At 33.3% G+C, this 26,810-nt stretch overlaps 5 protein-coding genes and 1 non-coding gene across 7 annotated transcripts; 4 read left to right on the top strand and 2 right to left on the bottom strand.

Moving 5' to 3' along the window:
• Nucleotides 1-152: 152 nt before the first annotated feature.
• Nucleotides 153-11,094, bottom strand: LOC123683775. Of its 2 annotated transcripts, XM_045622663.1 has the most exons (13): nt 10,713-11,094; nt 9,498-9,670; nt 9,379-9,444; nt 6,593-6,652; nt 6,070-6,474; nt 5,916-6,017; nt 5,774-5,863; nt 5,666-5,722; nt 5,356-5,603; nt 4,849-4,997; nt 4,489-4,780; nt 2,893-3,088; nt 153-1,449 (listed from the first exon to the last, which is right to left on the bottom strand). In XM_045622663.1, exons 1-13 carry the CDS (start codon nt 10,799-10,801, stop codon nt 314-316), a joined length of 3,063 nt encoding a protein of 1,020 aa, XP_045478619.1. In that variant the 5' UTR covers nt 10,802-11,094; the 3' UTR covers nt 153-313. The 2 variants fall into 2 exon arrangements, with proteins under 2 accessions (XP_045478619.1, XP_045478620.1); XM_045622664.1 differs by lacking the exons at nt 9,379-9,444; nt 9,498-9,670; nt 10,713-11,094 and adding an exon at nt 6,711-7,231.
• A 1,148-nt stretch (nt 11,095-12,242) lies between these two features.
• On the top strand, nt 12,243-15,609 carry LOC123683779 (TBC1 domain family member 19). Its single transcript, XM_045622667.1, has 9 exons — nt 12,243-12,359; nt 12,913-13,218; nt 13,570-13,664; nt 13,726-13,786; nt 14,208-14,438; nt 14,543-14,680; nt 14,752-14,911; nt 15,062-15,263; nt 15,315-15,609. Exons 1-9 carry the CDS (start codon nt 12,258-12,260, stop codon nt 15,574-15,576), a joined length of 1,557 nt encoding a protein of 518 aa, XP_045478623.1. The 5' UTR covers nt 12,243-12,257; the 3' UTR covers nt 15,577-15,609.
• A 129-nt stretch (nt 15,610-15,738) lies between these two features.
• On the top strand, nt 15,739-16,922 carry LOC123683777 (protein YIPF1). Its single transcript, XM_045622665.1, has 2 exons — nt 15,739-16,040; nt 16,091-16,922. Exons 1-2 carry the CDS (start codon nt 15,863-15,865, stop codon nt 16,843-16,845), a joined length of 933 nt encoding a protein of 310 aa, XP_045478621.1. The 5' UTR covers nt 15,739-15,862; the 3' UTR covers nt 16,846-16,922.
• Nucleotides 16,923-17,039: 117 nt separating this feature from the next.
• On the bottom strand, nt 17,040-18,280 carry LOC123683778 (ragulator complex protein LAMTOR1). The gene is made up of 6 exons (XM_045622666.1): nt 18,186-18,280; nt 17,909-17,993; nt 17,773-17,849; nt 17,627-17,716; nt 17,368-17,569; nt 17,040-17,311 (listed from the first exon to the last, which is right to left on the bottom strand). Exons 2-6 carry the CDS (start codon nt 17,954-17,956, stop codon nt 17,225-17,227), a joined length of 504 nt encoding a protein of 167 aa, XP_045478622.1. The 5' UTR covers nt 17,957-17,993; nt 18,186-18,280; the 3' UTR covers nt 17,040-17,224.
• A 1,195-nt stretch (nt 18,281-19,475) lies between these two features.
• On the top strand, nt 19,476-25,925 carry LOC123684639 (ATP-dependent DNA helicase DDX11). The gene is made up of 13 exons (XM_045623961.1): nt 19,476-19,602; nt 19,635-19,795; nt 19,855-20,280; nt 20,368-20,534; nt 21,688-21,977; nt 23,013-23,234; nt 24,223-24,359; nt 24,417-24,755; nt 24,812-25,012; nt 25,069-25,309; nt 25,367-25,497; nt 25,560-25,775; nt 25,837-25,925. Exons 2-13 carry the CDS (start codon nt 19,646-19,648, stop codon nt 25,858-25,860), a joined length of 2,544 nt encoding a protein of 847 aa, XP_045479917.1. The 5' UTR covers nt 19,476-19,602; nt 19,635-19,645; the 3' UTR covers nt 25,861-25,925.
• A 733-nt stretch (nt 25,926-26,658) lies between these two features.
• Trnan-guu lies at nt 26,659-26,732 on the top strand. Its single transcript has one exon. It is a non-coding gene; the product is annotated as a tRNA-Asn (tRNA).
• The last annotated feature ends 78 nt before the right edge of the window (nt 26,733-26,810 follow it).

Here is a 26,810-nt window from a genome sequence, read left to right on the forward strand (position 1 = left end):
TTTTTATAGCCAATTCTGCCAATGTTCAGCATTCACTTCAATAATATCTCAAACTTGGCATTTTATAAACGAAAATCCCCACTGAAAACGAGAAGATTATAAAGAAACAAAATTTATTAGCATCTTTTTTACACACCAAATAAAATATCAAATAATATGAACACCTATATTTAAAGCAATATGCATACAGCAGTCAATAATAAATATGTACATTTCATAAAGGAATGTAATCCATCATTAATAACGATAGGGATTCTCCAACTAATTACACAATTTTAAAAATCAGGAAACTCAAAGTCTTTCCACAATATCTTCAATTATCACCGTTTTCCACTGGTTCCTTTTTGACCAAATTTTCAATAACTGGCGTTTTCTTAAGATTTACTTTCACAGAAAGCATTCTTCGTATTTTCGGGGTAGGATTATCGTTAACATTGTAACAATGTTCCTCGGGTTCTGTCTTCACTTTCACTTCACCGTTACACTTTTCCGAATCATTACTATCTTTTTCTTTACCATTACTTTCACAATTGTTAGTCTTTGAATTCTCTTCCTTCTCTGTTTTATCTTTGTCTGTTTTTTCTCCATTTTGAACACATTCATCTTCATTTTCTTTATCTTTAGTATTATTTTCTTCATCTTTAGTATTATTTCCTTCTTCTTGTGATGTTTCTATCGAACTTTTTTTCTTGACTTTGTCCTTATCTCCAACGTCTTTGCTCTTATCTTTTTCTTGTCTTGCTTCATTCTTATCTTTCTCGTCAGTTTTTTTCTCTGTTTCTTTAACTGCCTCCTTGTCGTTGTTGTCTTTTCTTGCACTTTCCTGAAGCACATCCTCGCTAACCTCAACAACTATAGGTTCTGGGTTCGGAGGAGGATCATCATCTGGTATTGTAATGCATTCGGAAGAAACAGACTGGAGTTGAGAAAAGCTTCTTACTTTCAAGTACCCTTTACTCGGTGTGTTGTTGGCAGTTGTTGTAGGAGTGCTACTGTTGACTGTAGATTTTTGTTTCATCAACCTCTTGGCGGTATTTTGAGAGGGCGCTGGCATCGACATTTTGTTGTTCTGGGTAGAATTAGAAGTTGATGTTTCGGTATTTACAATAATAACATCATCATCATTGGGATCCACTGCTTGTTTTGGTGGAAATCTGATGGTTTTGATGCCGGCAATGAACTCGGTCCTCAAATTTTTCCTGATCTGTATCAGCGAGTTGATGGAACTGCTCAAGATCTCTTGTAGTTTGTTGTGGACCACTGCGAGCTGCTCGACGCTGCTGGCGCTCGATTGCGCCTTGTTCAGCTGGGTTAGAGTGTAGGACAAATTCGAGTTGACCCTTGCCGCTGCACGAACAGTCTTCTCGAACCATTCGTGTTTCATGAGGGGTGGTTTGACAGGCGTCCTGATATGTACATTTGGTGTAACGGCTGGCCTCGGATTTGGAGCTGGAGACAAAAAAAAATAGAGTTTTAATTCGCGAGGAATCGACATAAAACGTTACAACTTCGTAAAAACATATAATTAAATAATTCATCACAGCTTACTAACTGGATCTTTAAAATAATTTGGATTTTCCTGAGGATTACTAGAGAATAGTTTGAAATATTTTTCTTGAATTCGGTAGCAAGTTGGTAAAAGTTGGCCAAGTATATTCAAGGGTAAAGGTAGAAGGTTCACTACTCATTGAAGAACAAAAAACAGATATAACAATACTTAATTTCAATATAGACTATAAATAAACTATAGATGCAATGCCAAGACTTTGTTTAGCAACCCAATCATAAAATAATTCTCCCTTCATAGATTTATATAATCCTCATAATGACCACTGTCAAAACAAAACATCCAGGTAAAAATCCAAATATCCAGAATTCAAAATAGTGCTCCTTCTACTTTTACCCTTGAATATACTTGAAAAAAATGTTTTTCTTTTTAGAGTCCACTGTTGAATAATGCTGCCATTTTCAAATAACCAAGTTTCCTCCAGATGAATGAATTTCACATTTTGTTGCAAATATTCTCTGTATTCACCATAAAATCGTACTCAACTTATTATATTTTTCTGTTCATCAATAAGAGTTTTCCTCTTATTAACTGTTTTGAACTTGTTACCAATTAAGTTTATGTAATGTTGACTTTGATTGATTAAAATCCAGATGCTTTTTGGTCAAATTTTATCCAGACTGATATATTGGATGCTTTTGGTAACAATCAAATCATTCAATGATTCTTTGAAGGTGAAATCGTATTGCACAGGTTTTCTTCCACTAATAATCCAGGTTGTAAGGACTTGCCTTCTTCTTTTTTCAAACAGTACTGTGAGAAATACTCAAATAAACTAATCAATGTGTATTTGAAATTGATACAACTTTTAAGTTTCAAAATTTCTTCGATCAAAACCAATAACACAAACAAACTGAAATCTAACCTCCTCTCAATGACATTTCCAATGCCAACCCGAAATCTGCAATTCAAAATGTTACTGAATGAACCAGTACCAACTTAATTTTCCAAAGCCACCCGGGATGTCAATAATTCCTGAATGGACTTTACATAAGTTAGTGAACATAGATCTTCATAAAAACATATTGAAATCGAATGTCAGTTTGACATTTACTTAAATAAACTGAAACATACAGTAACCACGTTTTTCGAAAACCTTATAAATCAGAAGTGTAACAAACTCTTCATTTCTCTGGATTCTGAAATAGCCATATTTTCATTTTGTTTATAGTTTCCCGATTTTTTCATTTGCCGTGGATTTTTTCGATGTTTTGACAGTTATTCTGCCATTAGAGACAGAGACGAATTCAACAGATCGAAGATCATGAGAGTCAGTGCAGATGTTCTCGAGTGATAAAGGGTGTGGCTAAACTCAAGATACTTACTTTGTGGATGAGACGACCTGGGTGTGAACGCAGGTTTGGGTTTTATGTAGGTTTGTTGTACAGGCGTTCGGATCGCTGTATTTCTGGATACCAGAGGAGGCATATTGACTGGTGACAGTGTTCCCAAGCCCTTAACATTCAAAACGGTATTTCCGATACGAACTGTGGGTGGTGGACTCTGATTGGAAAATTTCATCTGAAAATAAAAAAAAGAAAAAATGAGAAAAGCAGTGACTACATTTTACCGATGGACAAAATTAATTTCAATGGAATCTGATAGTTTCTGAGATATTGAAATTTCATGATTTCTTATTTTTACTAATCCAATGATACAATCCTCAATCTTTTTCGAGGAGCAAACACTCAATAATATTGGAGGTTTTCATTTCAAGTCTTTCGGTATGGTCAATATAGAGTTCTTCTGGATGAATTATATCCGATGGGTTTTAGGTGTCTGTTATAAACTACTGAAATCATACTCATAAAATTGGAGAACTCCTAACCTAACCTACGGAAGAGGTACTCAGCAAATAGAAGTGACCTAATCTAACCTACTGAAGACGTACTCAGAAAAGTGTAAAACATCCTGCTGTACATCAACCTTTCCAAAAACGCATTCATCTTCAAAAACTACATTAAAAACCCTATTAAACAAGCCTATTGGCAATACTGCCAATGTCCATTTTAAGTGGTAATTGAATTTCTCAGAAGTTCATAGGAATGTGCGGAGATATACAAATTTTTGTCTTTCACTAAAATAAATAAAACATCGATGGTAGCAAAGCCAAAGATTTCTTGGAAAACAAAATAGAATCAAATATTAGAAAGAACAATTGAAGATCATATTATGTATTTTATTCAAGCCCATTACACAAAAACCTCATCTGAAAACCCGAATTTAAGGACAAGAAAAATAATATCACGGCATGCAGACAAATTTTCAATTCCGGAAAAAGAACCTCCTCGAGCGGGACTCGAACCCGCAACCTCCGATTCACTAGTCCGGTGCTCCACCAATTGAGCACCTGAGGAAGTTGAAAGTTGGCATGCGACGTTAAAAACTATTATATTTCAGGACAAGCTGATATTTTTGTCATGAAAAACCGCTTCATTCGGAGATTTTCGCAGGTTCTTGTTTATTATGAATTGAAATTTACCCCATATTCAATGGTGGATAAAATATTGCTACAAAGTGTGTCAGTTTTTTTTAATAGACTTGTTTAATATGGTTTTTAATGCAGTTTTGAGGATAAATTCGAAGGGTAGGATAATCCAAACGTATTCGGATTATAGATATCATTCAATTTGATTTCTATAATACCAATGATTACTTCCTGATACAACTTCCTGTTCGGATTATCCATACATTACTGTACAAGGTGTTTTGCAAGAAATAACGTAACAATATAAATTTCTCAGTCCAGACCTGAGCTATCCACAAGTCACTAAAAGTTAATATTGGACTTTATGCTTCCTGAAACTTTCATGAAAATCCATAAAGGCGTTCGAGGGATATGACGACTGAAATATTTTGTTAAAATAGAAATATATTTGGGACATATCTTGAAAACTGATTCGTAGAAATAAAGCACCTACCTCATTCTGAATTTTCGCAGCATCACCATGGATTAAGATGGGTTTTGAGACATTCGCGGCGGCTTTCACACCTGACGTGCTCGGGAGAGACGAAGAAGCAACGTCATCGTCTTCCTTCACGTAAGGGTTATAGTCGGGATCCTCCTCTTCGTTCCTTCTTCTTTTCGGTCGCCTAACCACTTCTTTCTCAGTCTCCTTGTCCGATTCCAAGGAGCGTTTTTTGTTTTGCCCCTGACAACAGTTGGTATGGTCTTTATTCACGATATCGGTATCCGTATAACTGGCAGCTCGACTGAAGAAACAATTCAATTAGAGCGTGTTCGACAAACTGTCGAAAAGGAGAAACGAAATTAAACTTACGCTGTCTCCCGGCGTATATATTCGAAGAATTCTACGCACATGGCCCTCAGAGCCTTGAGCTGGGACATGTCGCATCTGAAACATTTCCAGTCATCGCTGTCCCTAACCTGGGTCAACTTTTTTCTGCCGAAATTGATCCTGATACATTTCTGAAAATGAAAGTAAGAATTTTTCTTATCCTCTTCAATCGTTCAGCCATGTTTATCCAGCACATTAAAAGTGAATATTTTCAGTTCATCTCCAAAAAATTGAAAGAATTAAATTGAAAGAGACCACCAAAACGTCAATCTTCACTTGAACATATAAACAATCAAGGAACTGAATGAAACACATCATCATTCTTAAAACCCTAATCTATAAAAATTGGCAAAAAATTACCTATTTTTTCTCATTAATACAACAGAAGACTATTAGAAAATATAAATGTCGCAGGTATTCAAGAATATTAACTTGAAAAATCGAACCAACACCAGAACGCTTATTATGAACAACTAGTATTCCTCTTACCTTGCAAAATACAAATTCGCACATTGTACAACACAGAACTTGTCCTCCTTGGCCGCACCATCTGCAATAAAGTTCACTACCATCTTCGTCTTTTTCAAACTCTCCACTGGTATAGAAATGGTAGCACTCTTTGCAGATCAGCACTTTGAGAAGAGGGTGAACGAAACGATTGGTCTGACCTGCTAAAGCGCTACCCAAATGGACATTGCACGCAGTACAATGAATTTTAGTGAACTGAATTGGATTATCTATAAGAAAATAACGTGATTAATTCCAAAATTGACCCATAAAATTTCAAGTCGAAACCTACTAGGCCCATAGAGTCTTCCTCTCAGTTGCTGTTCCTCTGTTGTCAAATTGAATGAAACTGAAAAACACGATAAATTAGTGGAGTCTTAACACTACATTTAAATCTTACTTTCAGCTCCAGTCATTTCATCTACAAATGTTGAGAACAAGGGAGCAAATAAAGAATTAGAATCTGCTGTGTCAGTCATTTGTGAGGTTTCTAAAAAATAATTGTCAGAAAAGAGTAATAACTATGAATTTTCTGAAATAACCTGTTGATCCAGTCAGCACTGGAGATTCTTCCACATCCATTGAAATATCAGGACAAAGCAGAAGAGGGTTGAAGTCATCATCTTCATCTTCTTCATTTTCATCTAAAATTTAAACATTAGAAATGTTCAGAAATCCTATTTCGGTAATATTTACCTATTTGCATTTTTTCACTATTATCTTCTGTATTTGCTACAGCTATGCCATTTTCTGTTTCTTTACTTTGCGAATTTTCTGCTTCATTATTTGCACAATCCCCTGAAGTTTCCTTTGAAATACCATCTTCTGATGTTTTCTGTGAAGAACCATCTTCCACCAATTTTTCAGAATCAACCTGCTCATTTGATTTTAATGGATCTTCCATTTTATTTTCTGTCTTTTCAGGTTCAATCCGTTCATTATTTTCTGCTTCTACATGTTCTCCTTTCTCCATTTCAGTATGTTTTTCTGAATCAATCTCTTTTCCAGCTTCCGATTCCATTTCTTGGTCTTTTTCTATTTCTTCTTGTTCATCAGAATTTGTTGTGACTTCATTTTCAGATTCTTTTTGGTGCTCATCACCTAAAAATAGTAAAAAATCAGTGGTGGTAAATTTGATGGAATAATTTTATAAACAATTAATGAAAAACTGAAAAGATTTAGTATGAGAATTATTATTGAATATGCAAGATATTCTCACCACTTTTATCATCAGGTTGGTCCTTATTTACACTGTCTACTTTATTTTCCACATTACTTTCTGAAAATAAAACAAATGTAAATACCATAAAAATTGAAACCTCGAGTTGAAATTGTACCTTTTGTAGGTTCCATATTTTCAACAATTTAATTTCTTTAAAATAATCACAGAAATAAAACAAATTGAAAACTCAATTATATTCAAATTTTTCTTGATGTATATCGACAAGGTTAACCGCGAACACGACTGCCACAACCTCGGTAGTCTTCGTGAATTTACCCACAAAGATTATTGACAAGCGCCAAAATTCTATATGCAATTACACATTTCAAAATTTGTGACACACAGGCGCAAATAGCAAATATTCAAAATTTGTAAAATTTACAATTTACGTATATTCCAAATATGGTTGAACTTCAATGACAGAATGACAATCATGGCAATGGCGACTAGTATTTTAATGTTACACACGAAAAATTAAGGTTAAAATGCTTGATACTTGACTAAATGTGATAAGTCCTACTCTCTATACTTATGTGCGATGAAATTAATAATTACTACGTAAAAGAGATTCTGTAACACAAAAACACTTCACTGGGGTTTGATGCCATTCCGCATAGAAAGAAGTTTGATATAAAACCAAGTACAAGACATAGGTCGGGGATTGAAACAAGCTGCTCAGTAGTTCTATCTCTTTTCAATAAAACGTCATCACTGTAGTATCCAATCACATTAAAAGAAAAATTAATCTCTGATGAGTCCTAATAATTCCACAACGTTGTATAGTGACATTAATATCTTCCAAAAATTGTTTTTAAAAGAAATTAAGGGTCCTAACAGCGTTTTACTGTGACTTTAATACATACCAAAATTATGACTTTGCTAAAAACTTCCAATTTGACGGGGGTTTATACTTTAATTGTTTTTAATCCGAAACATACCTAGAGAATCTATGAGCATATTATGAATATCAAAACAAGTAAAAATCTTTTATGGGTAATGCTTATCGTTTAGATGAATAAAAACGAATAATCTTTTATACCGTGGGAAACACGGCTAGTAGAATGTTAGAATAATGATAATAAAATTCGGAAACTAATCCTCATAAAAGAACTGCAATCCGAAAATAAATAAATATATATAGTGAAATGTATAAAATTTGAATAGGATACCTTTTTCAATTAAATTTTTACATGAATCCCTATAACACCTTGCATTTTCTATGGTTGAAAATTTAGAGGATAATATTAGTTCTTTCCGTTTAAAATATTATGGTAGTATATCATATTTATATAATTCAAGCATGAAGATGATCATATAAATAAAAGATAGGTTGTCTTAATCGTGCAAATACGATTCAAAAATTCCGTTCAATGTTTCATTCCATTCTATGCCTGCGAAAACGATTTACCGTATTCTATGGTTTCGAATGAATCGTAAATGTAAAATGAAAAGTATATTTTGATAAATTGCAGTACATATGTATTCGATTGAGACCGAAGATTTTTTCGAAATGAACTTTATTCTCCATGAAACCATTACCGGTTTTGTGGATATCAGCAGGATGGAATCATACAAATAACGCTACGACATACGTCCAGTTAACCCGGCTCATTCTGTTGCCAAGAGACGGAAATAAGTATTGAGTCGATAATTCTCGTAGCGGCTCGGTAGTAGGCTACGATAAAATAGCCGTGAGCCGGTCTAAGTGCAGCCATCTCTCTCTCTCGGGATCGACGCAGCGGTTGTACTTTCAAGGTCACCGCGTTTTTGTTTGTAACACGGCGTTTCGCTTGCCGACAAGCCGGACACGTAATTCCCAAAAAATTGAAAATGACACATGCGCAGTAAATAATATCCCGTCTGAAGGCTTGGGCTCGTAGTGGTTGATTGACGTTTGACAAATGACAAATCTTGAGATGGGAATTTTAACGGAACGTCCTTGAACTTTTTATCTACACCATTGTGACTGATAGCTTGATTTGAATATGACCTTGACACATTAAATGTCAACAATTTTTATAGGGTTTAGGTAAATTTACTCTTGCCAGAAAATTTTTAATAACGCCGTTTCGACAACGATGTTGTCATCGTCAGAAACTGAAGGTCACAGTGACCTTTAGTGTCTAGGTCACAGTGACCTTTAGTGTCTAGACAAGAGCATGGTTCGTTGAACCTCAATTAAAACTCGAAATATCCCAAAAAAATTTTGGGCGTTGAATTTTACGTAGTATCATTCAATGAAATAATTTTGTAAGTTTGAAATTCAAGCATACTTATAAAATGTCATTGTTGTCGGTTAGGTTATCTAGATCATAGGTTTTGATAATACGATTCTCCTGAAATAAGTCATAAACATTCAAGTTGTTATTTTACATAAAAATATTAAATTTCAACCTCGTCCTGATATTTTGGTTTATATTCATCTTGAATTTTCTATGGTTCTCATAGGCGCATCAATAATCTATGATGGTTCTAGCGACGCGATCAATATGAAAGTTTGACAATCTCATTTTACAACTAAAATCAGAATGTCATCACGATATATCCGCACTTTGGAAATAGTCAGAATAACTAAATTTCGAATGGACATATTTACGAAACCCTAGTCTAACAATACTTAAATGAATTTAACCTCGGCATTCGATATCCGAACCTGATAATTTCAAATTCATAGGTTTTTACGTTCGAGATTTACATTGTTTACGGACGGACATGATTAAATCTTATTCGTACGTCATCAGTGACGAAATGATATATCGCTCGGAATATTCCTGGTAACTCACCATAATCTGGCATCATTTTTTGAAAATCGTCGGGATCCAGTTCAAAATAAGGCCCAGGTATCGCTTCTGAAAAAAGATCATTCAATCGTGCGTACGAAGTGAAACAAATTACTATTTACCAAAAGGAAATTTCACTGGTATGGCCTCCTTCTTCAATCGGTTCAACAGCATGGACGAAAAACTGTTGGGATGAAAATGTACAGCGCACACCCTGTATTTAGACTGGTGGAACTTGTCAGTGTCAATCCCTAGAAGGTCTGGCCGACCCACTGCTTTCATCCATTCATCACACCTGAATTAAAAAGAAAAGTTATGAAAGAGAATAGTTATTTATGCAATAAGTGCAAAAAATTTCACTCGACGTGAAATTCACGTCGAGTGCAATAAACAATTTTTGCACGAGTTGCATACAACATTTTTTCAACGTTCATGCAAAAAGCAAAAAATGATTTATTGAGGTGCGGCACTAGGTGTAGGAAAATGAAAAGCGCAACTTGAATACTTTTTTATTAATATCGATTTGCATTGAAACAGGAACTAATACGTTACGAACAATTTAACTCAAACTTTATTTTTACCCTCAATGTTGAAAGTGAATGAACAATTGGTGCAATTTTCAATATGAATATTTCGTAGTGAAGTACTTTTTAAATCCACTTCTTGATTTGTTACTGCTGTAAACGTACTAGTACTTGGTAACTGTATATCGTTATTTCCTTCAGGCTGAATTGTTTGTCATGATGACAGCACGTTAAAGTAGAATGACAGATGAGTGCAATAAAAACTTGATTGCACTAGTGCAATAAAGAACTTCTTTTTCCACTAAATATAGTTCAATAAAGTTTTGCATTTTGCATGAATGTAGAAAAAATAATAAAACGCCCAGTAAATTGAATCAAATAGTTAAAATAATTAACTAGAAAATAAATATTATTGTCAAATAATTCGCGAGAAACACTGACTTGAAGTCAGGAGCCTTTGAGCGCACATTATTCATTCAAGCAGTGCACAGAATTGATCATTCACAAAATCTTAATTATTAGGTTTCTGAAGAACCAACTGGAATTTAGTTCTAAAGATTTACATGAGATTCCTACTTTCAATTTTTTCACGTAGATTCATAAGTCCAAAAAAAATTCGGTTACCTTTGGAAAAAGTCGAGTAACACGTTATTTTAAGGGTAACATTTTCAGAAATTTCAAAGTTCCTAAGTATCAGAATCAGAATCAAAATTTAGAACGGATTCTTCATCAGTGAGTCATTTCCGGCTCAAAATTCGAAAAAAATAGAAATCGTTGCAGAACTCCACTTAAACAACTCAATTAAATTCTCACCTAGCCGGTTCAGCCGGAAACCTGAAGAAACTCACTCCAATGTCTTTTTTCGCATCTCTAACGCAACACTTTATCGAACACTTAACCATTTTTGTCAGAATCTAAAATAACGATAAACCACCCTGAAATTTCACTGGATGCGGCCCTGACCGAACCTGCCGTAAAAGGAGTAATGTAATGGCGTCGTCAGGTTGTGTCGATGCTTCCCTACTCTACCTCAACTTCGATGTATTTGTATCGAGACAAAATGTGTAATGATATTGTTAGTTTTAATTGAGAGGTGTAGAAAATCTGAATTAATACCTATAATTAAAAATATTAATATATTCTGGTGCAGTACACCGTTTTTGTAACATTAACTGCGAGTATGAACGACTACTGAGTCTGGCATATGCGCAGTTCTATGTGAGTTTCAAACATCTGAGAGTTGGTGAAGGGCGTACATCGATGACAACGAACACTGAGCAGATGGAGGGGGAACATGCACAGCCAGAACTTAGCAGTTTAAACAGAAACCTCTGCAAATTTTTAGTTGTGGTTTATTGTATCCTCTTTTATCGTGAAATATCTCAACAAACATGGAAAAAATCATATCATTTTTCGACCGAATGTAATCTTAAATAATTCATAACTCGTTAACCATACAAGCTAAAACTTTTCGGTAAAATATGGTACCTATTGAATGTTCTCAATTTCGTGATTATATGTTGTCAAGTTTCTAAGTAATTTTTTTGCGCGTTTGATTTAGGACCATAGTAGGATATCATCATTTCATCACAATTTATGTAATTTTGGAATTTTGAACCGAGAATAGTTTTGAATAAATGGGGTTTGAAGAAATTGCAGTCAACATCAATTCTGTCCGTCCTTCCGAACGCCATATATCGGGTGTCCCAAATTCGTTGTCTAGAGAGGGGATCTCATAACCCTCTTTAGCTAGAAACAAATGAATGGCACATTTTTGTTGCTCGGTTTTCGAGGAAATCAATTTGGTGAAAACCACAAACTTATGAGTTTTCCGAGCTATTTATAAGCGAAAATTGGAAAATGGCGTCAAATGAAAAGTTGTTATAACTTATATTCATTACTTATGAACATGAAAAAAACATTCTACAGGCGCTGTTTTCAGTAGATTCCATTCGTGTAATCATTTGTTTTTTATATCCATCAGTTAGGAAGATTTAATAGAAACTTGTGTTTTTTAAATGTAAACCACAAAAGTTTTCAAGATAAAAAGTCGATTTTTTCCCTTAAGAATATCTTAAATTTTGTATTGAAATTAAAATTTTTCGTGTCGTAAACCCAAAAACATTAAAACCTCGAAAAAAATGCATATGCACTGAATTCCTGTAAATAAAAATTTCATTTATCGATTTTTTTTTTGATATACTGAGTTTAAAATATAATAGTTATCTAATGGTTTTGAGTGTTCTCCAAAATAAGAAGATACACCAAATCTGATTTTTATGTTTGATCTATAAACTCGGTTGCTAGGTGAGTTAACCACTGGCAATTTCATCAACGACTCAGCATTTCCTGGTGAAAATGGAAGAATCTAAGGAAAATAGCATACACCATATGACTGAAAAGATTTGTGAAGAAATGAAAAATGCTCCTTTTTATCCAGAATTTTATAGTAATCTTCAGGTATTGTCTATATTATATTAAGCACAAAAACTCTAAATGCATTGTACTATAATAACACAATCTTATTCATAGTGAGGAACATTACATTCATGTTTAATAAAGAAATAAGTATATTCGGAATCAATTTATTCTCCATGATGAATAAGAATTTTTTTAAAAGGAAAAATAAAACTGGAGCTTTGTTTGAGATGAAGAAAGATATTTCAAATGAGACTGTATTTTTGTGAACTTAGCAGTTTTTTGCCTTCAATAACTGTTTATTCCCCCCAGAAAAATGTAGAAATTTGTTTTAGCCTCGTAAATACTCTTAAAATTTGTATCGAAAAAAATTGTGGGTTGCACAAAACTCAAATTGTGGTGATATCATGTTCCATTAATTTCTGTGTTCAATTTTAGTTTGTCTTTGATCGCACCACAGACGTCGAAAAAATCAAAGAGTTTAGTTAAACCCGATTTTATGGACGAAAAAAGTCTGATTTGACAAACATTTCGCAAATTCTATGAATTTCTCACGTCAAAATTTATCTATCGAGTTCTTAACGTATTCTTTCAGAAATTGGTAGCCTCGCCTACTGTTAAGTACGAAAATTTCAAGGAAACTCTACTGAAGTCGATGAAAATGAACGGTCTCGAATCGGAGATTAAAAACAACATCTACCACTGGCTGAAGTACAAGAAGAGGGAGGTACTATCCCCCTATGATGCCTTTTTTAGGAAATCACAGATCCACTGGGACCGCAGGATTCACAAGTCCTTAAACTCTATGAGTAATGAACTGGGTATAAGTCTGGTGAAATTGAGGACCCAGACTGACATGGACGAACTCTTGAATAAGTGGAACGAATTGAGTAACTACGAGGTTTGTAGCGATCATTTTTTCGAAGACCGCTTTTATAGTTGAAATGCGTTTTCGTCAAAAAACTACCCGGAAATAGATAATATTGATTATTCATCCGAATTTATTATACAGCTTTTCGATATGCAAAATTCATGATTTTTCTTTCTATAAATGTCTGTTTTTTTTTCGACAATTTGTTTTATCATTTTCAACTTCTCGACGCGCAGAATTCCATTCTGAAAATTCAAAAGGCTTTTTTTAACGATATTATTATCCTTTGAAAATATTGCAAAAATAGGTACTTGGGGAGATTTTATGCTTTACTTTTTTGGAAAATACGAACAGTTTCAAATTGAAACTGAAAATTTCTAGGTGAATATTTCGAAATACAGGCCTGTATATGCCCCGAAAGATTTTCTAGAGGTTCTGCTGAATTTGAAAGGTCCAGTTTCAAATACATTTGAGACGTGAGTATTTTTAACGAGTAGATATTTTTTTGTCGGGAAATAACGTAGTTTTTATTTTCAGATTAGAGGAGTATTGGGAATTTGCTCAGATTCCATTGAATGTGAAAAACTTGGAGGAATTGGTGAGTATAGAAATAAAGTAAATTTCAAGATTCTATGCATCTACATAGAATATGTATGCTTTTTTGTGAATTCTATTTCTCGATACCATATAATTAAAGTAATATCTTAGAACATAGAAAACTTATTTGAATATCGTTATCCGTTTATGATGTTTGAAAGAATTCAGGTTGAATTTTTTGATCTGAAACTTTAATATTAAACTCTTGAAGATCTTAAGGCTCATTATTAGAATCTTTATTTCTTTTCTTCAGTTACTATGGTGTTTTTAATGGAACTTTGGATGAATACTAAACCATAGAACTCTATAAGAATAAATCAGTCACTCTGGGTTTTACCAATAAAGAAAATTATTATATTATAAAAAAAATTGTTTATAACGATACTTTTTTAAATATTAAAATAGGAAAATTCAATTTGCAGAGAAATGTTTTTGTTGAGTTGGCCAGAGGGGATCCCATTTTAGGGGTGAACTTCCCTCTGAATTCTATCAGCAACTACGCGTCTTTCGAAATGGAGAGGATCCTGATAGGAGAGAAGGTTCTGGAGAAAAACTACGCCCCTGTTGCTCAAGAGTACCTGAAAAAAGGGTGCCCCCGATGCCTGAGGGATAAAATTTGGGCACTCATTTTGGGTTCCGAAGTGAAGCAACCTGTAAGATTTCATGAAATTTTTTAATATGCGAATTATTTAACCTCAACTAACCTAACCTTTCCAAACTCCAATCTCATCTTTCCTGATTTCGTCCACTGTTTCAGCAAAAAGAATATTTTCAAAAATTGAAGGATCACGTGTTGGAATACGACCTGATGATCGATAAACTGATCATAAAGGACATCAATTTGACTGCCTCCAATGATGATCAATATTTCGTTTTTGAGGACGTCCTTTATCAGGTAAGTTCGTTACTCTAATCTACAACTTCACATAATTTCAATTCAAAGTAATTCGTTACGTCGACTATCAGGTTATGTTATGCTTCTCGCGAGATGGCGAAATACTCAAAGACCTTCCTACACAACCAGGTTTCATGCAAGTCGTGATCAAAGGGAGACAAAACACTGCCGAGAACACGTTGATTTTTCCACCGAGTGGAGTCATCCCATTTCACGGTTTCACCATGTACGGTAAGACAAAATATTGAAATTTAGTAGTTTTTCTGATAGCCATGAATTCATCCAACTGCATAACGCGTCTTATTTCCACTAAAAAGTCAAATACAAGCAGATTATGGAGTGACATCTATCTAACCTAACATAACCTCATTATTTTGACAGCTGCTCCATTCTGCTACCTCTACGAGGACCCCGTACAACTCTACTTCACGTTTCGAGCCTTCTACTTGAGGTTTTGGCATCGTCTTCACAGGGTTTGCGGTCATCCCCAAGGAATAGTATCCTTGTGTCTTCAGTTTGAAAGGATGCTGCAATGCTACGAACCCAATCTATGGCATCATTTCAAGAAATGCCACATTCATCCGTAGGTAACTCGAAATTAGGTGGAATGAAGCTGAATAAGTCATCTTTGCAGTTTGAGGATCGTCATTAAATGGATTATGAGGGCTTTCAGTGGACATTTGAACCCTGAACAACTCCTGACTTTATGGGACATAATACTGGCTTACGACTCCATGGAAATTATACCCATGCTGGCTGTTGTTATATTGATTTTTCGCAAGGAGAATCTTTATAAAGTCACGACATTGCAGAATTTGGAGGCTGTTTTAGCTGATCTGTCCTCGATTGCAGTTATACCATTGCTACAAATCGCGTTTTCGAAAGAATATCAATGAGTTGTATAAATAAAGATTATTTTACGACTCTTACACTTATTTTTGTTATCTATTATTGAGTATATCGCAAAAAATAGCTTTGCTTATTGTTCTTCTTGGGGAGGTCATTTAAAGATATAACATAAAAACTCAGTGATCGTACCATAGAAATAGATATGGGTGTTTGACAGATCGAATCGGTCGAAAAACGACACGTCAAATTATCAAAACAAGTCAAGTTCACTTAGAAATGTTGATAAAACTGAATGGAAAACCATAATTTTTTAATCTGATTTGATTAAAAACAATGGCAAATCTTCAAGAAGTTCCTACGGAGGAACTGCTTTCATTTCAGGACTACCCTGTCGTACATCAAAACGCTACTGTTGAAAATAATTCGGATCAAGCACAAATTAATGTTACAATCAGTAATGATGATTTTCGAATAAATAACGTCGAAGATCCTTTAGAAAGAGAATCGGAAGGTAACATTTGACCTTTTTCGGTAATTATTTAATAAACAAGCTTTTTCCAGCTTCTCAAAATAAATTATACTCAATATGGTCGATTGAATATTATCAGAAGTTTTTCAACGTTGACACCAAAGATGTTACAGACAGATTGATAGCTTCAATTACGCCTCTACCAAATTATTCGTTAAGACATCATATGTTGGAAAAACCGGACTTATATGGACCTTTTTGGATATCTATGACGTTAATTTTTACCATAGCAATTAGTGGAAATATATCAAATTATCTACAGCATGATGAGAACCGTCATTGGAGATATGATTTTAAACTAGTTTCTTACGCCGCAACTGTAATATGGATATATGTGATGCTAATCCCAATATCTTTGTGGGCTTTTCTTAAATGGACAGTTGAAAGTCCTTTTAATGATGAGGTATCATCCAAAACTCCCAGTTTATTACAACTTATTTGTATTTACGGGTATTCTTTGTTTATATACATTCCAGTATCAATACTATGGTCTATACAAATATTGTACCTTCAATGGTTACTAGGTCTATCCTCAGCGGCTTTGTCTGGATCTGTATTAATGTTAACATTATTGCCATCTCTTAGGGCGTCTAAACATAATTTATTTCTAATACTTAGTGTGATATCTTGCCACTTATTATTAGCTACCGGGTTGATGTTGTACTTTTTCCAAGCACATGAAAATAAAGTAGTTCAACAAAATATAACCCAAAATGTAACTGCAGTTGTTTCTGAAGTTGTAACTGAAATTATCAAGAAAACACAAACAGTAAAAGGAAACCGATAATAAAAAATATATTTATAATAGAATAAAAGTGTTATATGTAAAAACTTAAGGTATTTGAAATATATATGTCCTAACTACGAATGGGATTTTATTCTACAATTTCATTCTGAACTATTTTTGTGGAGAAGATAGATCCAATTTTTTTTCATGAAAAAATCAGGACATGGAGTTCCATTTATGACAAAACAATAAAATTTAGCTTATATGTATATTTGTAGACAAATATTTATCCAATTCTTCGAATCACAGTGGGATACAAATTATTTACATGTTTTTTATACAATTTAAAATATGAAAGAATTAGAAATTTGTTGAATTTAAAATACAATTGAGAAAACAAGTGAATATTAAGATTAAAATAAAAAATATCTATGCAATGTTAACACAATTCAACAACAAGGTCTTCTTTATGTTCTACTTTGATTACTTTAACTGCTTCCCCTCCGTTATTCATTATTGTGTTAATCTGAAATCAAGTATATTTTTTTGGTTTCCATAAAGATAAGTATTAATTATCCTCACCATTTGAACATCATCACGGGAAAGTGGATCAACGGACATCATTTTATCTGTTAGAGGAATATCTTGCAATAAACACTTTCTCTTAGTCATCAGCTTAGATTTGTTACAATGTTGCACCTTAACATCATAGTGCCTCATCCTCTCCAGGTATTCATTTTGTTGAAGATTATGGGAATCTAAGGCACCTACATCGATAACATTTCTAAAAAACAAAGGGATAATGTGGATATAACATAAATTACAGTATAATACTCCTTACACTGCAAATTCTTGCAGTATCTTATTCAATGCAGATTGTTCATCAGTCTTTTTCTGAAGATTATTAGAGTTTCTTGAAAGAATATCCTCGCTAAAACATAATTGTTAATAAAATTCTGATAGGAAATATCCAAAATGATATCTGACCTGTTTGCCCTTTGCACGTTACAATTACTTGATACGGGGTCAATTAATAAATGTGTACGTTCGTTTATGTCGCCTCCCTGAAAATAATAGAATAGATGAAAACACAATACACCGCTTACGATGATAAGATACTAACGTGAGATGATCGGTCATCGTTGCAAAAATAACTGTAGCAACAACCCATATTTACTCCTTTTTTTATTAGGTCTTTACATCGAAAACTGAAATGTTTTTTTAAAAATGATAGAGAGAAACATAAATAAACGATTCAGTTTGACTAGAATGAGTAGATGAATTGGTCAGCGCCATTCGTTTATCATTTAATCGGAACTAATTCCTCCTCTTTACCACTATCAACATTTACAAGAGCATATCGCGGGGTGTCAGTTTAATTATTTTGAGTTTATATTTACCATTATCATTACATTCAGTAATATTCGATCAACGTTTCAAAAGAAATTGTTCTCGGATATATATTGCTAAAATATTTCATTTAATTACCCAAACAATTTTATCTATCTTTCTATGAAATCATAGAAAATGGTAAAATTAACCTCAATCTAATTTTACCCAAAAATTACGTCAATTTCTACATTTCTGAAGAACAGTTATAAAACACAACATAAGTTGTGGAGTTTCAAGCTACAGGGTAATGGTAACAGTTTGGAGGATGTCCTTTAATATTTTCGGAACTATGCACAAAATAAGACCATTCTCAAGTTCTAAAAGGGCATTCACAGCAGGAAAAATAATTTTCAACAAATCAACTACACCTTCAAGCAGTCAAATTGTTGATGTTCCAGGTTTGAGCTCTAAGTGTCTCAATGTTCCAGATACTCCAGTCGGTCCCGGAGCTGCCAAAAATACTAATTATAAAAATCCTGAGTATTTCTGCTATGATAAGAATAGTTACTTTGAGGCAGAAATTGAGATGTTGAAATACAGATGTGAACAACCATCAACAAAAGTACCTTATTTCCAAGAAAAGAAATAATTATCAACAATATATATTACGTAATACCTCTGCTTGTACTGAATGTAGATAAAATAATAGATTCTTAAGTGATTCCTCATAATTTTCTGCTAATTCCTTTTGTATATTGGTTGAAAGTAAGTTATATAACATAATTTCAACAATTTATTATATTTGCTCATATTCTATATGAACAAACATGATTTATTTTTCTACTTATATGAGAACTTGTAATCATTGTATTTTAATTCATCTGCCTATTTTCAACCTTGAAAAAGTACATACTTGTAATTTCTAACTTAGATCAGCAACATTCAACAGGGGTAATAAATTTCAATTCAACCTCTGAATATTGTTTTGATATTGAGCAGATTTTTCCAAAAACAATTTATATTATGCCTCAACTCAATGTCTAATATTGTTCAATTAAATAAAATGGAAAAAAATTTAAAAGCATGAATCTAGAAAAGAAATTTTGAACTATGTGTAAATCACAGAATACTAATAATATGTGTAAATCATATGTTGAAAGATCTTACAGTTACTATTAACCATCTGTAAATGAATTTCTAAATCTCTTAATTCTGAGTCTTCATTTTAGATGGCACTAGAATCAGATTTCTACAGAGTTCTAATTTTATTTTACTGCCATCTATGACGTTAGTATTGTAAATGTTATTATAGGTCTATGAGACAGCAGCAAAATTATATTGAAAACTGTGTAGTAGTGGTCGCACCATCTATAAATGAAAAACCCTACTTTCACTTCTTAAATTAATTCCCAGCTAGAGATACAGAAATTTTTGGAGAATTGAAAATTGAGGTTATTGTTACTTGGCGGGAATTTAATGTTTTACATAGACCTAATATTAGGTCTATGATGTTTTACTACTTTCAAAAATGGAAACATTGGAGGAAGAATCATTACCATGCCCAGAGAAATTCGATTTTCCTTTTCCCGCTTATGATATTCAAAATGATTTTATGAGAGCATTGTATAAAACTATAGATGAAAGAAATTTTGGAATCTTCGAGAGTCCAACTGGAACTGTAAGAAATTGAAAACTGTTGCCAATATTTGACTAATGATATTTCGAATTATTTTTAAGGGAAAATCCCTCAGCATTATTTGTGGAAGTATTCGTTGGCTGAAAGATCATAATGAACATAGAAGAAAAATCTTAACAAAAGCCGTAGAAAAATATCAGGCCGAAAAAGAGAAGTTATCTGAAGGAACTTCAGATTGGTTGATTTCACAATCGAAGGAAATTGAAATAAACCAAAAATTAGATCAAATAAGATTGCAATTAAATAAAATTATAGAATATGAGGAACGTATTGAGAAAATCATACAGTCAGTTAAAATTAAAGATGTTAATTATAAACAATTCCGACTGAAAGGTATAAAAGTCGCTACTGATGAACCAAAAACATCTGAAAATGTAGATGATGATCTATTGGTGTGTGATGTTGAAGTTGAAGATGAAGCTGAGGAAGAGGAGGATGAAAATGATGATAAATATGAACCAGTAAAGGTGATATTTTTGAATTTAATTTCCTCAAAATATATATTTTAATTATAAGAGATATATTTATGTTCCCATTGAATTATATATTTCCAGATTTATATTTGTAGCAGAACTCACTCTCAATTGGCGCAATTTGTAGGAGAAATAGTTAAATCTCCTTTTGGCAATAATGTAAGATCAATATCTTTAGCTTCAAGACAAGTATATTGTATAAATCCAGAGGTTAAGAAGTTGAAGAGTATGGCTCTCATCAATGAAAGGTACATATATTAATCTGAGCGAGTACATATGTAATTGTAATTGATATTTTCATTTTTATGTAATAATAATAATATAAACTCTATTCATGATATGCAAGCAGTACAATCTAACACTGGTAACAAGGCTTAAATATGTACAAGTGTTCCTAAATTGGAGGTACAATGGAATGTGAAAGATTCCTTGGACAATTTTATAAATAAAAGTCCTATAAAGGATGTTTCTTGTAGTCCTACTTTTTTGTGATGATTAAGCAGTTTATTGAATCTTTAATTATCTGCGCTACAGATTGGGTAAGTTCCATAACTCATAATTAATTAATTCATCACAACTAACTAACTAAAGCATTATAATATTTCCAATTTTGCTGAGGATCAAAGAGAATAGTTTTAAATTTTTTTCTCTTAATCGTTAGAAGATATGATGAAACTTCAAGAAATCAAAAAGTGTATTACTTTACCAAAGTTTCGTTTTACATTTTTCTGAACAACCAGTAGTCCACCAAAAAAATTTCCGTAGAAAAGAATCGGGCACTGTTCCAGAAGAAATATCACCCAGTAGATTGGCATTCAAAATTAGCAAATCATATATGGGAGAACTTCAAATTGGAATGTCTATACCAAATAGAAAAGAAAGTTGAATATCTTATGGAGTGAAGGTGCTATAAGCAAAAAAATCATATTTTAAAACCCTGTGTCTTGAAAACAAAGCATTTGCAGGCTCATGTTTGAAGTAATTTATTTTTCCTAAATTGATGCGAGGAATCTGTCATTTTTGTTTGTACATCCAATTTAGGAACACTCTGAATATTCAAATATGAAAAAATAGTAGATTATACACCAAGAGAATAAAATGTATGAGTTTTTCCAAGGTAAATTTGTAGAAGTTTCTGCAAAAAATAGTGAAGGATTTATTGCCACAAAAATCCTGGAAAATGTACGAAAACTCCTTTTTTTTTAAGACTTCCACCAACAACTACCTAGACAGTCAAACTCCATGATTTGATTGAGTAATTTCACTAAGATCTCTTTAATTATTGGAGAGCCTTGAAGGATATCTTGTTTTGTAAAAGCATCTGCTCCTGTGGCAGCTTTATTTCGCAGATCATTAATTTCATTAAATATTTTATATACACATACTATATTACTGTTTCAGATGTTTGGATATGCAAAAAAACAAGAATAAAATAAAAAAAGATGAAAATGGCAAAGTTTTGAAAAAACAACGTACAGAATCGAAGCAATGTCCTTATTATAAAACACAAAATATAGAAGATCTTAGGGACGTTGCTCTCTCTGAAATTTTAGATGTAGAAGATTTAGTTGTCGCTGGTAGAGAGCTGAAGGCATGTCCTTATTATGCAAGTCGAAAAGCTGCAGATGACGCTGAGATAGTTCTCATACCCTACAACACACTCCTGCATAAAGCAACTCGGGAAGCTAACGGTAATCTAATGATTCATTTATTTATGTAATGATCCAAAGTTGTTTGTTTATAAAGGGTGTTTTTTTTCGAGGTATATAACTTTAAGTTGGCATTACTGTTCAATATGGCGACCGATTTAACAGCTGTCAAGTGATTTATTCTCAGTTTGGTTCGGCAATTCATCATGAATAGACTCACGCCTGAACAACGCTTGCAAATAGTGCAATTTCATTTCGAAAATAATGGTTCTGTGCGGAATACGTATCGCGCACTACGTCCATTTTATTTTGTTTAGCGATGAAGCGCACTTCTGGTTGAATGGCTACGTCAACAAACAAAACTGTCGCATTTGGAGTGAAGCTAATCCTCATTGTATGTCGAAACACCGTTACATCCAGAAAAACTGACTGTTTGGTGCGCTTTATGGGCTGGCGGAATCATTGGTCCGTACTTCTTCAAAAACGATGATGGCCAGAACGTTACAGTCAATGGTGATCGGTATAGAGCCATGATTACTAACTTTTTCATTCCTGAATTGAACAGCCATGATGTCCAGGAGCTGTGGTTCCAACAAGACGGCGCAACATGTCACACAGCTCGTGCCACAATCGATTTATTGAAAGACACGTTTGGTGGCCGCCTAATTTCACGTTTTGGACCTGTGAATTGGCCTCCAAGATCTTGTGATCTAACACCGCTAGACTACTTTTTGTGAGGCTATGTAAAGTCATTGGTCTATGCGGATAAGCCACAAACCCTTGACCATTTGGAAGACAACTTTCGCCGTGTTATTGCCGATATACGGCCACAAATGTTGGAAAAAGTCATCGAAAATTGGACGTCCAGATTGGACTACATCCGAGCCACCCGTGGCGGTCATATGCCAGAAATCATATTCAAAATGTAATGCCCCAAGATTATCTTGCGGATCAATAAAATTCATGTCAATCGAATAATCCATCGTTGTTTTATTGCAATTCAAAGTTCTTTACCTCTAAAAAAAAACACCCTTTATGTAATTAATCTAAATTCAGGGCTGATTTCTATGATTTTAGGAATAAATTTGAAAAACAATGTTGTTATAATTGATGAGGCACACAATCTACTTGAATCTTTGGCGCAGATGTATAACAGTGAACTGAACTTGCTTCAAATTGATTATGCTTTGAAGCAGTTAATGGGTTATAAGGCCAGATTCGGTACAAGATTTTCATCAGCAAATCTTTTAATGATTAACCAACTCGTTTTCATCATTAAGAAGCTCAAAAATGTTTTAGGTAAACTTAGTTATTTATATTCAGAGAGAATCTTAAAATTACACATTGAATTTAAGATTCCTCTCACCAAATGAAATATTTTTCATTTATCATTTTTCCAGATTCTCAAGGAAAACCAATGTAAAAATGAATTACAAAGTGATCTTGAAATAATTATGGATTCAATATTTTTGATAATTCATTGTTAAAAGTCACTTCAAACCACTTTCAGGTATCCAAGTTCTTAAAAACTTCACTTTTATGTTGAAAATTTGTGCAGTAAAACTGTCTGCGCGAAAATTTGAAGTAAACGTCTCAGTTTAGTTTTTAGTGGTGTTTCCTAATATTGAAACAGAAATTCAAAATTCCGATGTACAGGGTGTTGTTACGAGGATTCAAACGATTCATAATTTTTCGTTAACCCGGACCTGGATTTTCGAGGCGTTTATTGCATAATACGTTTGGGCTCTCAATTAGGAACATATTTGCCAAATATGAAGAAAATATACCAGGTGGTTCGTTTGATATGGCCTCAGAAAAAAACGGGCAAAATTCATAAAACACCCTGTATCTCGGTTAAGAAGACAGTAGACCCAATAAATGGGGTATCTCCAGAATTGCCCTGGTGCCACCTACGCACCTGTGAAGTATTTCCGTTTCCCAATCAAACACCCTGTATAATTATTATTAATTGGATTATCTAATTGTTTTTTTCTTCCAATTCCAAACAATTTTATGGTTCTGCGAAGCTATAATTTAGAAAAAAATATAATTGGAGAATTAAAAAATCACATTAAAATTAATTTCATTCTGAATGATCATTTTAAAGCTACAGAAGAACAACAAATTTTTCTCTTGAATTTTAACAACCTGCATCTTTGCACCTGAGCCGATTCTGAAAAAATGGTAAATGAAAAGTGTTTCATTTTAAGAGAGGAATTTATGGTTGAATTTAATTTACAAATTTAAGACTCACCTCATAATATGAAACAATAATTTTATTTTGTAGATAGCAATAAGGAGACTTTGAAAGAAACAAAGACTGATATTTTTACACTTGGAAACTTCGTTTTGATGGCAGAAATCGATAATTTCAATATGTTTAAACTCATACAATTTGTAAGGAATACCAAACTATCGCAGAAGGTAATGTTAACATTTCAAGTTCGAATATTTCCAAACACTATAATTGATATTTCTCAGATTCACCATTACGCTCTGAAGTATCCTGATGATGAAAAAGCATCGCAAAAACCTGCGAAAGGACTGAAAACCTTTTTAACGAGTCTGAGCAACAGTAAAACCAAAGCCAAATCTACAAATGACACTCCCGAGCCTGAAACCTCCGAAAAAAAACCTCAAGAACAAGCCCCAGTGAATCCATTATTATCTGTGGTTTCATTTTTAGAATCTCTCACCTCTTTTTATGAAGATGGAAGAGTCTTGATGGTTAAAAATCCGGAACCTAAACTCAGTAAATTCCAATTCTTATTACTCAATCCGTCTTCACAATTCACAGATATTGTGAAAGATGCAAGATCGGTAAGTTTTCCATTTTAATTCTCCCTTTCTTAAGAAATTCTTATGGAGTTTTGTAGGTTATTGTAGCAGGTGGTACCATGAAACCTATAGGGGAATTCAAAAACCGACTATTCATATCGTCCGGTGTTGAACCGAATAAAATTGTTGAATTCTCTTGTGACCACATTATCTCCCCAGATAATATTTTACCGATTATCGTAACTAATGGTCTACAAGGCCAAAACCTCTATTTTAATTTCGAGAACAGAATGAAACTGGTGAGTTTTTAACGATTTTTATGGAGAAAACTCTGAGGAATCAATATTTATTCCAGGGACCAAATATTAAACACATCTTGCTAGAAGCTTGTAGAACTGTCATTGGAGGAATCGTTGTATTTTTTCCATCTTACCATTATGAAAATTGGGTATGGGAACAACTGAAGGATGTCTCCTTCGGAAGGTTGGTCTTTAGGGAACCTAAAGAAGCAGGGTCAGTTGATGCTGTACTTGAAAAATATGCTGCAACGATCAAGAAATCGAAAAAGACAGGAGCTTTGTTATTCAGCGTTGTAGGTGAGAAAATGTCTCTCCCCGAAAATCACTATAATGCTGATTTTAGATTTATTTCAGGCGGAAAGCTAAGTGAAGGACTGAACTTTTCCGATGACTTAGGAAGGTGTGTTATTGTTATAGGTTTACCTTATGCCAACATCAAAGCAGCTGATTTGAAGGAGAAAATGAAATATTTAGATACTCTAGAGGTATGTTAGGTTAGGTGAGGTTAGGATAATAGCGAAATTGTAAATTTTATCTTTGTTCATAGGGCTCTGGAGCTGGAAATGAATTTTACGATAATCTCTGCATGAAAGCTGTCAATCAATGTATTGGAAGAGCGGTTAGGCATAAAAATGATTACGCTGTAGTTTTGTTGGTGGACGAAAGATACAACAGAAGTTCAACAAAGACTGCTTTGCCGGGATGGATAAAGAGAAGTTTGAGAGCCAATAATTCTAATGGTGCTTTCGAATTGATCGAAAAGGTATGCTGGCATTACAATTATCAAAAAAAATATAGGTACTAATTAAAACGATTTTTTACAGTTTTTCCAGTCAAGAAATAATTGAAGAAGAAAGTATAAGAGATATTTTAGTTTTGTATAAAAGAGTCAATAAAATTTAGTTTGTTTTAATGTTTTTCTCAATACATCCACAAAGTGAAAGTAGTATGAAGTTAATGAAAATATGAGATAATAGTTATTTATGCAACAAGTGCAATAAACAATTTTTGCACGAGTTGCATACAACATTTTTTCTACGTTCATGCAAAAAGCAAAAAATGATTTATTGAGGTGTGGCACTAGGTGTAGGAAAATGAAAAGCGCAACTTGAATACTTTATTATTAATATCGATAAGCATTGAAACAGGAACTAATACGTTACGAACAATTAAACTCAAACTTTATTTTTACCCTCAATGTTGAAAGTGAATGAACAATTGGTGACAGCATGTTGAAGTAGAATGACAGATGAGTGCAATAAAAACTTTATTGCACTAGAGTAATAAAGAACTTCTTTTTCCACTAAATATAGTTCAATAAAGTTTTGCTTTTTGCATGAATGTAGAAAAATAATATTTCATCTCGCTCCTTGAGTTCGTTTCGAAGGAAATTATTTTCCTATAGAATTGAAAAAATGTAATTTTTATGCCGCGCCATCTATGAACCGGTGTTCAAGTTAATAGATAGTTCAATTTAGATGAGATGAACTGTCTGAAGATATTTAGGAGTTCAATTCAATTGTGCAAAATAATTAGTATTGTTTTTCAGATTTTTTTTTACAATTATATGACATTATTATGGTAATCAAGTTGCTTTTTTTTCTATTTTGAGAGATATAAAAAAAAATTCTACAAATGTCACCAGAGCCTCCGTGGCGCAATCGGCTAGCGCGTTCGGCTGTTAACCGAAAGGTTGGTGGTTCGAGCCCACCCGGGGGCGATATTTTTTTAATTGAAAATTGAGAAAATGATTTTTTTCAACCGTAAAGTTCTTCGCTGTATCTACACTTTTTGTGAT

The sequence above is a fragment of the Harmonia axyridis genome, chromosome 7, assembly GCF_914767665.1.
Source record: "Harmonia axyridis chromosome 7, icHarAxyr1.1, whole genome shotgun sequence".
In the NCBI taxonomy this organism is placed as follows: Eukaryota; Metazoa; Arthropoda; class Insecta; order Coleoptera; family Coccinellidae; genus Harmonia; species Harmonia axyridis.